The 14,532-nt window shown below is 42.1% G+C and overlaps 2 protein-coding genes across 3 annotated transcripts in view; both read right to left on the bottom strand.

Annotated features, from left to right (window-relative positions):
- ABCA6 (ATP binding cassette subfamily A member 6) overlaps positions 1–14,532 on the bottom strand; it is a 144,094-nt gene that overhangs the window by 23,043 nt on the left and 106,519 nt on the right. The gene's annotated exons all lie outside the window — the stretch shown is intronic.
- LOC100520216 (ATP-binding cassette sub-family A member 9) overlaps positions 1–14,532 on the bottom strand; it is a 64,801-nt gene that overhangs the window by 13,411 nt on the left and 36,858 nt on the right. For both annotated transcript variants that reach the window (XM_021068115.1, XM_013980819.2), the window contains 9 exons: positions 14,324–14,490; positions 12,651–12,784; positions 10,338–10,475; positions 5,814–5,921; positions 4,581–4,754; positions 4,267–4,380; positions 3,990–4,109; positions 1,556–1,624; positions 992–1,083 (listed from right to left, as the gene is read on the bottom strand). In XM_021068115.1, the coding sequence (XP_020923774.1) occupies positions 992–1,083; positions 1,556–1,624; positions 3,990–4,109; positions 4,267–4,380; positions 4,581–4,754; positions 5,814–5,921; positions 10,338–10,475; positions 12,651–12,784; positions 14,324–14,490 (1,116 nt within the window). The remainder of the gene's footprint in view (positions 1–991; positions 1,084–1,555; positions 1,625–3,989; positions 4,110–4,266; positions 4,381–4,580; positions 4,755–5,813; positions 5,922–10,337; positions 10,476–12,650; positions 12,785–14,323; positions 14,491–14,532) is intronic.

Here is a 14,532-nt window from a genome sequence, read left to right as displayed (position 1 = left end):
GATTTTTGCATAAGCTTAATTCTACTTACCCGTCGTGACGTCTTTAAATAATAAAACAAGGATTTTTGAGGCAGAATTCCACGTGAAAGGAAACTAAGAACTGTAGTTTTGATACAGCTACTTTGGAATTCTGAAGGCTCCATGACAACAATGGATCGAAACATTTAGAATCAGAGACATGTCCTAGAAAACCCAGGACATATGATCACCAGTACCTGGGCACTGCTACTGCTTGGGATTAAGCGTCAGAATCCCTCTTCCCCGACTGCTACCCAGCCAGTTCTTTCCTTATCCTCCCACACTACTGATTACTGCTGACTGTGTCTCTCTCTCCCTCATGCTGTTCCAAATGACTGCTCTCAGCTGATCTCCTAAAACAGGGCTGTCATCTTGTCACTTTCCTGCTCCACTGCCTACACTGGACTGAGCTGGACTCGTGTCCTGTGAGGTAGGCAAGGTTTGCAAAGCACACCTGTCTTTGTTTCCCATTATGTAACTTGCGAACCTTCCCTATGCTTCCCTATTGAAAGACCCTCCAATAGCTATAGTTTCAATTGAATTTTCCATTAACCTTCAACACAAGCTTCAAGAGCGTTCCCGCTGCCTTCTCAAATCGACAGGAAGGTGTTATTTATTTCAACTTTTGTCCTTTTGCAGAGTCTATTCCTCCTTCCTGGGTTGGCTATCTTTACCCAGTTGCTTACCTATACTTACTCATTATTTTAAAGATTCTACCTCTTGGATATAACTTTCTTCTCGTCTGTCAATGAAATGATGGTGTGCCTTCATTTTTCAGTTGTCATATGTGTGCTAATGAGGCTTCTCTCTCTAGACTGTAAACTCCTTAAAGAACCATGAATTATGTATGCTACACAGTCCCTTAAAAACGATCCTACACAGTACTTTTTACTCAATTAATTGGGCATATTAAAATGTCTTTAAACAATGAATATTAAAACAAAACATGAAATTCTATTTGAATTGTCTTAACCTGAACACGGGATCCTTTCTCATTGACTTCTTCCTAAAGTTCATTTCCAGACATCGTAGAACAAAGAGGAAAATGAAAAAATGAAGGTAAGGCTGAGGAGAAAAAAATAAAAGATTAGCATCACCGGAAAAACAACAATTTCCATACTGGAATTGATTTAAGGAGTTTGATCATGTGCAAAATTTTTAAGTACCTGACAACATTTCCACAAGATGGAAAGATAATGGATTTAATATTCTATGAAACTCTCATGGGTAGCTTGACTCCTCATAAGAGAAACCCTGACAGAAATAGCAGGAGTAAGTAGACATTCGTATTAGCCATGCCTTTGAGAGTCTGGGCTTCCCACTCAGTGATCTGTATTATTAAGATAGTGGTCCAGATTTTAATGCCTCTGTTGTGTGTGTGTGTGTGTGTGTGTGTGTGTGTGTGTGTGTGTGTGTATTGCTTCAGATGCCTAAAGTGAGGAAATTTTAAGAGACAAAATTAAAATTTTAACCTAATGCAGAGCATACAAATGCATCCCCTCATGCAAAAACATTTAAATGAAAAATGTCCTCTTACTATTAGCAATGCCAGAAATACAATTTGCTGTTCTGAAGCTCCCAAATAATCCATCGAGTCAGGGGAAATCTGCAAAACGAGAGGCACAGTATGTTTAGGTGAACTTTGCAGATTGCTTCTCACAGAAAATAGTGTCCATTCAATAACCTTGCCAGCGTTCTCTGTGGTTCTCTTATTTTAAATTAAATTTTTTTTTTTTTTTTTGCTTTTTAGAGCCACACCTGTGGCATATGGAAGATCCCAGGCTAGGGGGTCGAATCAGTATTGTAGCTGCTGGCCTGTGCCACAGCCACAGCAACACAGGATCTGAGCCATGTCTGCAACTTACACCCACATCTCACGGATCAAACCCGCATCCTCATGGATATAAGTCGGACATTTCCGCTGCGCCACAATGGGAACTCCCCAAATTTTGTTTATTGAGCTACATATTTCTCAAGACTTTTTTTTTTCTGAGCAACTTTAAGCCTGTGTAATAAATCTCTAGCCATCACAGCTATCCACCATCTAAAAAAGATTTTTTTTTTTTAACATCAGATGATTTGCCAGGACCCTGATGTCATTTCAGATGATCTTGTTCCCTAAATGCTTCACTCCCGCGCTTCTAAGAACTAGGTCACATCCAAAGTCAACTTCAGGCCCCCGTCTGTGCCCAGTGTGCCCTCGTACTTTATTTCGTCAGCTTCCTTCCTCGGGCATCCTTTCTGTATGATTCGGCATGGATGAACCTCCAAACCACCAAACCCACCACATCTTCAGTGCCCTTAACCCCCCTCATGTACCACCCTTCTTCATTCTGAGCTTAGACTCCGCAGTCCTTGGAGTTCCTGTGGCTCCAGTTGGCTCAGCAGTAACGAGCCAGATACATTCGAATGTGTCTCCCCTCTTCAACCAAAATCTATTTTTATCCATCCACTTTTCCATTTCTTTGGTACCCTTTTAGAAAAACTCCCAGAATATGTGTCCACATCCACAGCACTACCCCGCAGCCTCAGGTTCTCTACTAAGCTCACTTTTCTTAGGCTTTTGTATCCACCCTTTCACTAAGTGTCTTGTTAGTATCACCAATGACTCCCATTGGTCAAATCCAATAGTCTCTTCTCAGTTGTCTCCTTTTAGGACCTCTCGTTTGATGAATCACTCTCTCCTTTTGGAAACATTTTTTTTATTGCCATCTGGCACACATCCTTAGGTACTGGTATTTTGGGTGTTTAGGAGGGGCTTCGAAATTCCCATCGTGGTGCAGCAGAAATGAATTCGACTAGGAACCATGACATTGTGGGTTCGATCCCTGGCCTCGCTCAGTGGGTTAAGGATCTGGCATTGCCATGAGTTGTGGTGTAGGTCACAGATGCAGCTCGGATCTGGCGTTGCTGTGGCTGTGGGGTAGGCTGGCAGCTGTAGCTCTGATTCAACCCCTAGCCTGGGAACCTCTGTATGCCATGGGTGCAGCCCTAAAAAGACAAAAAGACAAAAAAAAAAAAAAGAGGGGCTTCTGAGAAGAGTTTCTAGCACATTAATTTCCCCCATTTTTTTCTTGCACCTCATAGGCTCCTCAAATTGATCTGCAAACTCCTCCTCTTCCTGATCTTTAAATTTTGGAGTTCATATCCAAGTCATTCTACTAATACTTGCTCTGTAGATTGTCTTATCTAATGTCAGGGCTTAAAATAAATATCATCTATAAGGATATGAATCTCAAGTGTTTAGCTTTAGTTCCAAACCCCGCAGAACCATAACCACACACGCTCTACTTCAGACTCATACACCCAACCGGCCACTTGCCATTTCCTAGTGCATGTCTATCAGGAAACTTAAACCCAACAGGTCCAAAATTAACCCAAAAAAGCCATCTCTTCAGGCTTCCAGTAGGGTCAGGAATAAGAGTTATGAGGCATGTAAAATTCTTTTACTGTGGAGTTGCTTTAGAGCCTCATAAACCACAACAGGGCTCCTTATTGAATGAGAACGTGACCCTTGCTTGTGGTACATGAATTTGCTTTCTTTCTTTCTCCTCTTCTTCTTCTTCTTTTTTTTTTTTTTGTGTGTGTGTGTGTGTGTGTGTCTTTTTAGGGCCACACATGTGGCATATGGTGGTTCCCAGGCTAAGGGTGGAATCAGAGCTACAGCCGCTGGCCTACGCCACAGCCACAGCAACATGGGATTCAAGCCATGTCTGCGACCTACACCACAGCTCACGGCAATGCCAGATCCTTAACCCACTGTGCAAGGCCATGGATTGAACCTACATCCTTGTGGATCCTAGTCGGGTTCGTTAACCACCGAGCCATCACGGGAACTCCTGAATTAGCTTTCTGAAGCCAGAGATGTCGAACATTGCACAGCTAAAGACTCTACTTACATTTTACAATATCCAAGGCTTTCTCCAGTGGCAACCCATTTCCTAACCCTAGGGCAGAGTGTACTTACTTACCTCGGAGAAAATGAATAGAGAGCCAATCAGGGTGAAGGGTGGTATTAATATGGTGCAGAGAAATAGCCCTAGAAATCCGTACTCGCTGAGATCGATGGCAACTATGGAGAAGATGGTGATCTAAAAATAAAACGAGAGCATAGTTTCACTGAAGTATTAACAGCCTGACGGCGATATCAATTTGCCACTATTCCTAGGAAAACGATGAAAATGCATGTTCTTAGAATTATTAAAACTGACTTAAAAATACAAGAATATACACTGTGTGCATACTTACAATTAAGAAGAAAAATGACCAAATGCCACTGTTTTTTCTCCCGTTGCGGAAAATGAATGAAATCACGTATGTCAAGAAAACAAGAGAGGAGACATATCCAATACTACACAGGATCTGAAAACAGCAACATCAAAGCTGCCTTAGGTAAATGCCATCTAAGAAGCTATTCATACTTACACCTCAATTTTCCAAAACTTGGCTATAACGAAGGCGGTCTGAAGTTTTTTGGTTTAATATTTGGTTTAATATTAAGAATGCTACCGCATTCATGACAAGTCGTCTAATGAAGCCATTCAATAACTTTTGCCACTTACCTGAACTGACAAGTTTTGAATTATAAATATAATCTCATCTGGGCTAAAAATGTAATCCATTATTTGCATTAGAAGCAGGATCAGGAAGTACAGTGGGATGTCCACCAGCGCCTGTCCAAACCAGTAAGCGGAAGGATAGAGGCCTGAAATCCGTAGCTGGGAGTAAGCTTTTTTCTGATAAAGAAACAGAACAATCATTAAAAGGTCCTGAATAGCTGAGGCTTGAAATATTGCGAATAGGTAATCACAAGAGCATTAATTTTCTTTACATCTCTTTTATGTATTATGTGAGTTAGCAAATGACGCCGTCACTGGCCACGCTCCTATTCCAGGGACATTCATAATGCTGCAAGCCACTTGACGACCTCATTGTCTATAGGGAAAAGCACCAAATGAGCTAGCTCACTTTCCATCACAGAAGGACTGAGCATGGCCTCAATGAGAAGATACCTGTTCTTTCCTTTACAAAGCTACTGTTCCCTCTGAGTCTACGACAACTTGCCAACTGCACAACATTTTGACAGGTGTATGTTTACAGTTTCTTGTGAGAATCTTAAGTTTTATGCTGCATATAAATCGTGCACTTATAACTGGCATTTTATTTTGTTGCTCATGGGAGAAATTGCTAGAGAGAGGGATAGTTTAAGAGCAGAATAAATTGAAATTAATTCAAGTCCACCAACAATATCTCCTGAACTTTCACAAGGCTCAGCAGCACAAAGGGGGTCCTCTGATGGTGCTAAGAATACGGAGACCTAAGAAAGGAACTTTTCATGGCACAGAGGTAACATGAAGAGGCAGAAATGAACTATCATGGACTCCTTACATTTTTAGAACATCCCCACAACAATGAAGCTTTAAAGGGACAGTCTTTTCCAACCATAAACCAGACTACTCTGGTGAGCTGGTCAGGGCTGTTTAGCAGAAAGTGGAAACCATCCCTGAGGGGATGTGATTATGCCAGTGGGTAAGTGGCTATAAACAAAGGGCTCAGGGACGTGCCAGGCAGTGGTTGCTGTTCCTGGTTCACTGACGACACCTCCTAAGCTATGCTTTCTGAGGTCTCACATTTGTTTAGGAAAAAGATCCTTTTTTTCCATATGTGCCAATCTTTTGTTAAATTGTTTCACGCATAAAAATTAGGTGCGCTGCCTACATATAAATCTATGGTCGTAAGATGGGGACGGGGTCTCGGGTATGAAGAACACTCAGGACTTTATCAACTCTTCTTACTTTGTAGTCTCCGATGCTGCTCAGGGCAATGTAAGGAGTAAAACAGGCTGCCACCGGGATCCAGAAGAAGGCGTTGCTCAGGTACCCGTACTCGTAAGACATGTGCTCCTGAAATCATGCAGACAAGTGAGCTGATGGCAACGGGGCAGATGCTTCATTTGTACTTTCTAAGCTGAATCATTCAAATGAGTGACTCTTTCAGACCGCCCAAAGTCCTTGCCAAGGTCCTAGCTCCAACTGCGTACCCACATTCAATTTCGATCCTGTGTGACAGCAACTTGGACATTTGAACCTGTATCCTGATTTATTCATGAAGAAGCCAGCTCCACCAAGGAGTATGAATGGGCTAAGATGCCACAGTTAACAATGTTGCGTGGTTAAGTACAAAACTTCTGCTCCCCAACTTTATGAGGACAACACTTAGGCGGATGTTTTAATAGACAACAGAGTTTGTGGACTGTCAGTGGAGGAGTTATTTTGCTACTCTCAGAAACTGAGGCCAAATCTGTTCAGTTCAACATTTTCGAAGGGTCCTTTCTCTTGCTTGACATAACGCATAAGTGGAAAGTTCAAATGCCTTCAAAGTCCTGGCAGATATAAGTGAATGAACAGGTGGATGTTAGGAAATAACTGTGATGGGGATTGGAGAAAGATGGTCAGCACGCACACCACATAAAACACTGAATTTAAACACAACCAAAACCGAAATCCTGTACAGGTTAAAGAGGACCTTGGGTTCTGCAAGAAGCCTGACGTGACCTGCGATCTGTTGCCTCCCTACAGTGCAGGCCATCTGAGGTCAAATCTGAATGGAAATCTCCTTACTTCTCTCTTCTCATGGTCCCTCTAAGACTTAGTGTCCTCGAGCTCTTACAATGTGTAAAAGCTGCCTGAATAAAGATGCACACGTGGAAATGAGACCCCAGAAGGGAAGACAGTGCACCCAGGACCACCTCACTCATTTGGCCTGTGGTCACCCTTGTCTATTTCCCAAATTTGGAAGATCTTTGGGAATGGAAAATTCACACTTAATCTCAACAGCCAGTCCCCTTACTCACAGCTTGGATCATCAACAACCTATTGTGTCCATGTTGAATAACATTCACCCACAGTCAGAGTTTTGGAGAACTCAGCCCGGAGGGACCCACAGAGACACTTGATATCAACCACGTAGTGTGGTCAGGTGTGAACACACAGGGTGGTTGCCAGGACGCTCGGATAGATGGCTGAAGTCATTGAGGGGGTCAGAAGCAAGCCCTGAGAGCTGGAATCAAGGAGAATGGGCTTGCAGGATTGTACAAGCATGCCAGGAGCTGACTCAGGGAATCAACAGGGGTAACTCCGACAGCATGTATCTCCATAGGAACTTGAGGTCAGACCGGCTGGAGACAGCAAGCACTTTGCAGCAAAGACTTCTCTGTAAAGTCAGGAACTCAGTTCAGGTTGTTTTCTCCACTCCTGGGAGCATTCTATTCTTGGTTATGCATATAATAGTATCTTCAAAGACAATAGCTAACGAGACATATCAACACGTCTCTGTGCTGCAGTTTCCTCCGCTGTGTAAAAATGATGATGACGACGGTGTTCATAACCCCATCACCTAGCTCAAACTTGTGTTAGGACATTTAAAAACGAAGAGTTCCCACTGTGGCTCGGTGGGTTAAGGACCTGTCATCATCTCTGTGAGGATGCAGGTTCGAGCCCTCCCCTCGACCAGTGGATTAAGGATCCAGCATTACTGCAAGCTAAGGTGTAGGTTGCAGACGCGGCTCAGATCTGTCAATGCTGTGGCTGTGGTGTAGGCTGGCAGCTGTAGCTCCGATTCGACCCCTAGCCTGGGAACTTCCATATGCCGCAGGTGTGGCCCTAAAAAGAAAAGAAAAATGATATATAAAATAATACATGTAAATCACATAGTAAATGATCTAAATATTGAAGGTAAATTGGGGCCTCATGTGAACAGGGAGACAGTTGTTTCTGCCTTAGAAATCTCACAAGGAAGAAGGATTGCTGACACGTGGCTTGAGAGGACAGTGGTGTAAGATGCTTAGGAAAACGACAGGCAAGCCTCTGTAGCTTTGGAGCAGTCAGAGTGCAAGAAGCGCTCATCAGTTCTCACAACTCTTTTGAAGATGCACGGAGGCTAATGCAGGGGCAGAAGCTGTTAAACTACCCGGTGATGGCAGGTCCCACAGTGAGCAGGGGAAACTGGAGAAAGCCGGACAGTGTGGACGTCTCTGCGGAGCCCAAGGGGAATTGTACTCTGCAGCACCGAGTGTGTCTTCATCTACAGAAGGGACTGGGGTTGAAGCTAAACACTACCCCGAGCAATCACACGGGTCATCTAGACAGTGGTGCCCACATAAGGAGAAGCTACCAGGAGCAGAGACAACTAGAGGAAGCAGGGATGGGCCCTCAGCACCATTTCTTTCTCTCTTGATCTCTCCATCCTTCTCCGCTTCCAGAACCCCCAGCATTTTACTCAGAAGGGAGAATAAAGGGGTTTCCGGAGAAAGATTCACTATCCTTTCTTCTCCAAGATGTTAGACTGTTAAAGAGAAGGAAAGAACAAACTGTATCACCAACAACCCACCCTGGTCTTACATCCGAGGCCATAGCTGACCCTGCAGTGTTTAAATTGGGTAAGAAGCTTTGGACAGCACTGGAATTTTTTTTTTTTTCTGGCTGCACCCACACCTTGTAGAAGTTCCCAGGCCAGGGCTCGAACTCAAGCCACAACAGTGACAATGCTGAATCCTTAACTGGTAGGTCAACAGGGGACTCCAGCACTGGAATAATTCTTTTTTTTTTTGTCTTTTGTTGTTGTTGTTGTTGTTGTTGTTGTTATTGCTATTTCTTGGGCCGCTCCTGTGGCATATGGAGGTTCCCAGGCTGGGGGTCGAATCGGAGCTGTAGCCACCGGCCTACGCCAGAGCCACAGCAACACGGGATCCGAGCCGCGTCTGCAACCTACACCACAGCTCACGGCAACGCTGGATCGTTAACCCACTGAGCAAGGGCAGGGACCGAACCCGTAACCTCATGGTTCCTAGTCGGATTCGTTAACCACTGCGCCATGATGGGAACTCATGGAATAATTCTTCATAACAAAAAGAGACCCGGAGTTCCTGTTGTGGCTCCGTGGCAATGAACCTAACTAGTATTCATGAGGATGAGGGTTCGATTCCTGGCCTCTCTTGGTGGGTTAAGGATCTGGCATTGCTGTGAGCTGTGGTGTAGGTTGCAGCTGTGGTGTAGGTTGCAGGTGTGGCCTGGATCTGGCATTGCTGTGGCTGTGGTATAGGCTGGCAGCTGCAGCTCCTACTCAATCCCTAGCCTGGGAACTTCAAGATGCTGGATGTGGCCCTAAAAAGAAAAAAAAAAAGTGACCAGGAAGCTATAGGATAGGGCCTCATTTAAAGAAGACAAAGGGAGACTGAACATAGCAGGATGAAAGAGGTGACCTGAAGATACAGATTTGCACACCTTGCTCCCCACTGTGGAGATTTTGACTCAGAGGGTCTGAGCAGAGATGGCAAATCATGTTTTAACCCAGACCATCTTCTAGTTCTAATTTAGCCAGTCCCCTGATCTAGTCAAAGCTGAATAGGCTTTAGTGGAAACTTGATAAATTGCCAAGAAAAACAGTATTCATCTCAATAATGATAATTAGCGCAATTGACTGAGTGCCTATGGTTTCCTATGTGTGTTATCACTTGTCTTTACAGTAAACTTGGCCAAATCAACTGTGCTCATATTGCCTTGCTTCCTTCCTTTGTGATAAAGCTTTTTTAAATTTTTTTATTTTATCGGAGTATAGTTAGTTGACTTACAATGTTGTATTAGTTTTAAGTGTACAGCTAGGTGCATCATTATACCCATATATATATATCCATTATTTTTTCCCATATAGGTTATTAGAAACTTTTGAGTAGATTTCCCTATGCTATACAGTAGGTTCTTGTTAACTATCTATTTTGAATAACATATACACACTACTTTTTTTTCTGGCTGTGCCCACAGTATGGAGACATTCCCCAGGCCAGGGATGGAACTCCGAGCCACAGCAGTGACAATATCAAATCCTTAACCGCTAGGCCACCAGGGAACTCCCATACCTATATCTTTTGTGGAATGGTGACCCATGGTTTAGGAAAGTCAAGTTCTTTGAAGGCCACATAGCCTGGTATTTAAGATGCTGGTCCAATACTGAAGGCCACAGACAGTAACGGATCTAAGACCAAAATTTATCATTTCTTTTCCCCAATTAATTGTATTTTCTAATGTTCCATTGGCCCTAAGTCTTCCAATTGAGGTTATAGTGTTATGTAGTCATTGCTAAGTATTGTATGTGTAAGAACACATATATATGTGTATTATATACACATATATATGGTAATTCCAATGTATGTAAAACAAACATTCAAGAACGAGTTCTAAAAATTAACACGTTATTTCAACATTTCAAGCACTCTCTTGAGATCTTCTTATGGCTCAAGTTAAGTGAGATGATATTATACTTACTTCAAAATACGTGCTTCTGTCGGTCTGAATGTGTTCTGAAGAATTAAAAATTCTAAGTAGCCCATTGCTAATGATATCCATGAGGACAGGAAAGCAATTCAGTCTTTTGGTATTACATGCAACTGAAAATCTGTAATCCTAAAATGTAACAAATATGGATTATAAGTCCTCAGAAAGCAAACATAAAATTTAATGAATGAGTTTGGTAGGAAATCATTCAAATTATGGACATCGCAGTAAAAAAAAGGCTAAAGCACCAAAGGCCATTAATGTCACCGTCATTCATACTATTTGATTAATTCCCAATATACTGCAAGGAATCCAGTATTTCAGTCTCTACCAACCATGGCATCAGCCATATGGCTATTTATGCCTAAACTCTCACAAAGCAAAATACCTCACATGACTTTTAGTGGCAACACTATAAAATCCCATGATGCAACCTCACTTTAACATGGGTGTAGGCTTTGCTTCAAAATGTGGTGCATTCATTTTATAAATAAAGACTATGCAGATACTCGGGAAGAAAGAGGCAGGTAGCTGTTGTTTAACGAAAGCATACGTTTTCATGAAGAGTAAGCTTCCAATGATAATGTTGCATTAACATATATATCTTTAAATGACATTTTAAAATCATTTCACAATGTATGCAAGTCAAGTCTTTATACTGTACACCTTAAACTTACACAGTGCTGTATGTCAATTATATCTCAATAAAACTGGGAAAAAAACACATAGTATAAAGGTGACTACACACATTTTTTAAAAAGTGTATATAAAAACACGATTATTTCTCCCCAGATATAAAAAAATGTACATATGTTATTATCTATGTCGCCCAAAATGTGGGTAAGCTTTGAGTGTACATTTCTGCAATCATAAATAAATCAAGTGAATTTTTTCTAACCTAATTATTTAAATGTTTACTGATATTAAGAGTGATATTTTTGGAACAATTTTTCTGAATATACTGGAAATGAACCTATTTGAGACATATTAAGGAATAGTTAGATCAGAGGTAATTAAATTTTTAACTTTATTTTTGGTGTGGAAATTATTTTTGAAAATTAACTCTGACAAGCCACAAATGGTTCAGCTTTGTGACGCTTAACTGCTGTGGTTTATGCTTTTAACACTATCTTCCTGTCTTTTTCCGTTTGTCAGGTAAAGCTAGAAATTTATTTATTTCAAAGAAACTTTTTATTGAAATATGGTTGATGTACCTACCACATTATGTTCGTTTCAGGTGTACTGCACAGAGATATGACATTTGCAAACATTATGAAAAGACTGCTATGATAAATTTAATAACCAGCTGTACAGAAGCCAGTAATTTAAATTTTATTTTATTTTTCAGGGCCACACCCACGGCATAGGGAAGTTCCCAGGCTAGGGGTCAAATCAGAGCTACAGCTGCCGGCCTACACCCAGCCACAGCAACGCCAGATCCGAGCTACATCTGGGACCTGCACCACAGCTCATGGCATCACCAGATCCTTAACCCACTGTGCGAGGCCAGGGATCGAACCCACAACCTCATGGTTCCTAGTCGGATTCATTTCTATTGAGCCACTAAGGGAACTCCTCAAATTTTATATGAAATATACAAATCTTAAATATTGCCCAGGAAGGCAACCCCTCTCAAACTTTAATGCCCATACTAGTCCTCTGCACGTTTTACTTAGGTGCAGACTCTAACTCAGTAGCTGGAGTGGGCCCCGAGATTCTGCATGTCTCACAAGCTCCCAGGTGACCGAACGATGTTGATACAGGAACCACACTTAGAGATGCAGGAAACCAAGGCATTTTTTTTTTTAAAGCAACGGATAGCTGAGCATACATATTTATCCGAGGATTTGACCCAAGTGTGTAGGTAGGAATTGAGCTTTTTTCCCACAAAAATCTACTGGAAAAATAATTAAGAAAATGTTTCAGTAACTGAAGCTGACATCAGCTCAAGGTATTCATTAGGTTTATGTTTGGAGGATTCATCAAATCCAATTGAAATCCAATTGAGAGTGAGATTTAAGTTAGTTATTGGAATAGGTACAATCCATAATGAGATTTAAATTCTTTGTTAATTTATAGCAGTGCCTACAACTTAATAAGGAATAAAATCGAACAGCCTTTCATTGCGTGTTGTTACAGTGGAGGCTGTAGGGGAATAATCACAGGCTAGCTTCGCCTCTAAAAGTAATAATTGTCCCCTCTGTTGGTGTCAAACTGGCCTCTTATGCCAGTTGATATATATTATTCAAATCGCACATTTAGACTGTACCTTTGGTGACAGGCAGCCGTCAGAGCGCCACATACCTTGTCATCACCGGACACAGTGATAGCACCATTGTACAAAGACTCGTTTGGGCCATTTCTTGTTCCAAGGGCATCCACTTCCAAAGCTATGTCCTGTTGCCTCAGTGAGTAGATGAAGTCATCAATGCTTGACCCTACCATGCAGGTAAAGATCAAAAGAAGCAAGAATGAAGTGAAACTATGGTTAAGTAAGATTATGTCTTTATTTGTTTGTTTATTTGTTTATTTATTTTTAGGGCCGTACCTGCAGTACATGGAAGTTCCCAGGCCAGGGGTCAAATCGGAGCTGCAGCTGCTGACCTACATATGCCATGGTCACAGCATCGCCAGATCTGAGCCGTGTCTGAGACCTACACCACAGCTCAAGGCACCGACAGATCCTTAACCCACTTAGAAGGGCCAGGGATAGAACCAGCATCCTCATGGATACTAGGTGGGTTTGTAACCTGCTGAGCCACAATGGGACCTCCAAGTAATATTTTTTTAAAACACTAAATGATGTCACTCAAAGCATACCATGATAAGAATTTCCTTTAAAAGACAGACTTGAAGCTGTAAGACTAAAATTCTTTTTTTTTTTTCCTTTTTAGGGCCACACCTGCAGCATATACAAGTTCCCAGGCTAGGGCTCAAACGGGAGCTGCAGCAGCCACAGCAGCGCTGGATCCCAGCCATATCTGTGACCTATACCGCAGCTCATGGCAACACTGGAACCGGATCCTTAACCCATTGAGGGAGGCCAGGGATCAACCCCAAATCTTCACGGACACTATGTCAGGTTCTTAATCTGCTGAGCCACAACAGGAATTCCCTAAAATCCATCCTGATAGCAAGGATATGACAAACTTACTTAACCTAGAGCCAAGACATTTTCTTATCATTTCTGTTCATGTGCAAACACTTCTTAAAATTAACATTCTAATCCTTAGCATTCCCTGGCGGCACAGCAGGTTAAGGATCCAGCCTGGGTAGCTGCTGTGACATGGGTTTAGTCCACATGCCGTGGGGAAAGCCAAAAAGATTAATATTCTAATCCTTGACTATATTACTCTTCTATCTTAGAAATTTCGAACAGATTTTTTTTTTTTTCACCCAAAGCCCAAGACTGCGTAGTCCTTAAAATCTTTTCTGGAAAGATCTCAAAGATTAGTCAATAATTGCCTTTCTAAATCCCCTTTTGTTGCAGTGTGCAAGAAGCTTTAGGGTTAAGGTGAACTTGCAAAATACGTTTCTAGAGCAAACTCCCCACCTTGGAATTCCTGTCATGGCTCAGTGGTTGAGGAACCTGACTAAGATCCATGAGGACATGGATTCAATCCTGGCCTTGCTCAGTGGGTTAAGGATCCAGTGTTGCTGTGAGCTGTGGTGTAGGTCTCAGATGTGGCTCAGATCCCATGCTGCTGTGGCTGTGGTGTAGGCCAGCAGCTGCAGCTCCAATCTGACCCCTAGCCTGGGAACTTCCATATGCTGCAGGTACGGTCCTAAAAAGACAAAAGACAAAACAAAACAAAACAAATAACAACTCCCACCTTGTATTTTCCATTATGGATTTAATTTCCTATTTGGCCTCATATACACTTTCTAAAACATACAGGATTTACTTTTCCCTTGTTGCCTGGGGAAAATCTCAACACAAACCAGCAGTTAAATGTCGTCCTTCACCCCACGTTCACCTGTCTTATTGATGACCAGTAGGTGGGTCAGAGGTGCTCGAGGTGGCTCTTCCGGTGAGAGGAAGTACATATTAGGAGACAGTCCCCAAGAATAACTTTTCTGATATAACTCATAGAATAGATGTTCCAAAAGCTGAGGGCAAAAGCTAACCCCAAAAAGCAATAATCTGCACAGAGGAAAAGATAAGAGAAAAAAAATTCATATAGCA

The sequence above is a fragment of the Sus scrofa genome, chromosome 12 (genome assembly GCF_000003025.6).
Source record: "Sus scrofa isolate TJ Tabasco breed Duroc chromosome 12, Sscrofa11.1, whole genome shotgun sequence".
Taxonomy (NCBI): domain Eukaryota; kingdom Metazoa; phylum Chordata; class Mammalia; order Artiodactyla; family Suidae; genus Sus; species Sus scrofa.
The sequence above is the reverse complement of the archived record's forward strand: the minus strand, read 5'-3'. Positions and strand labels throughout refer to the sequence as shown.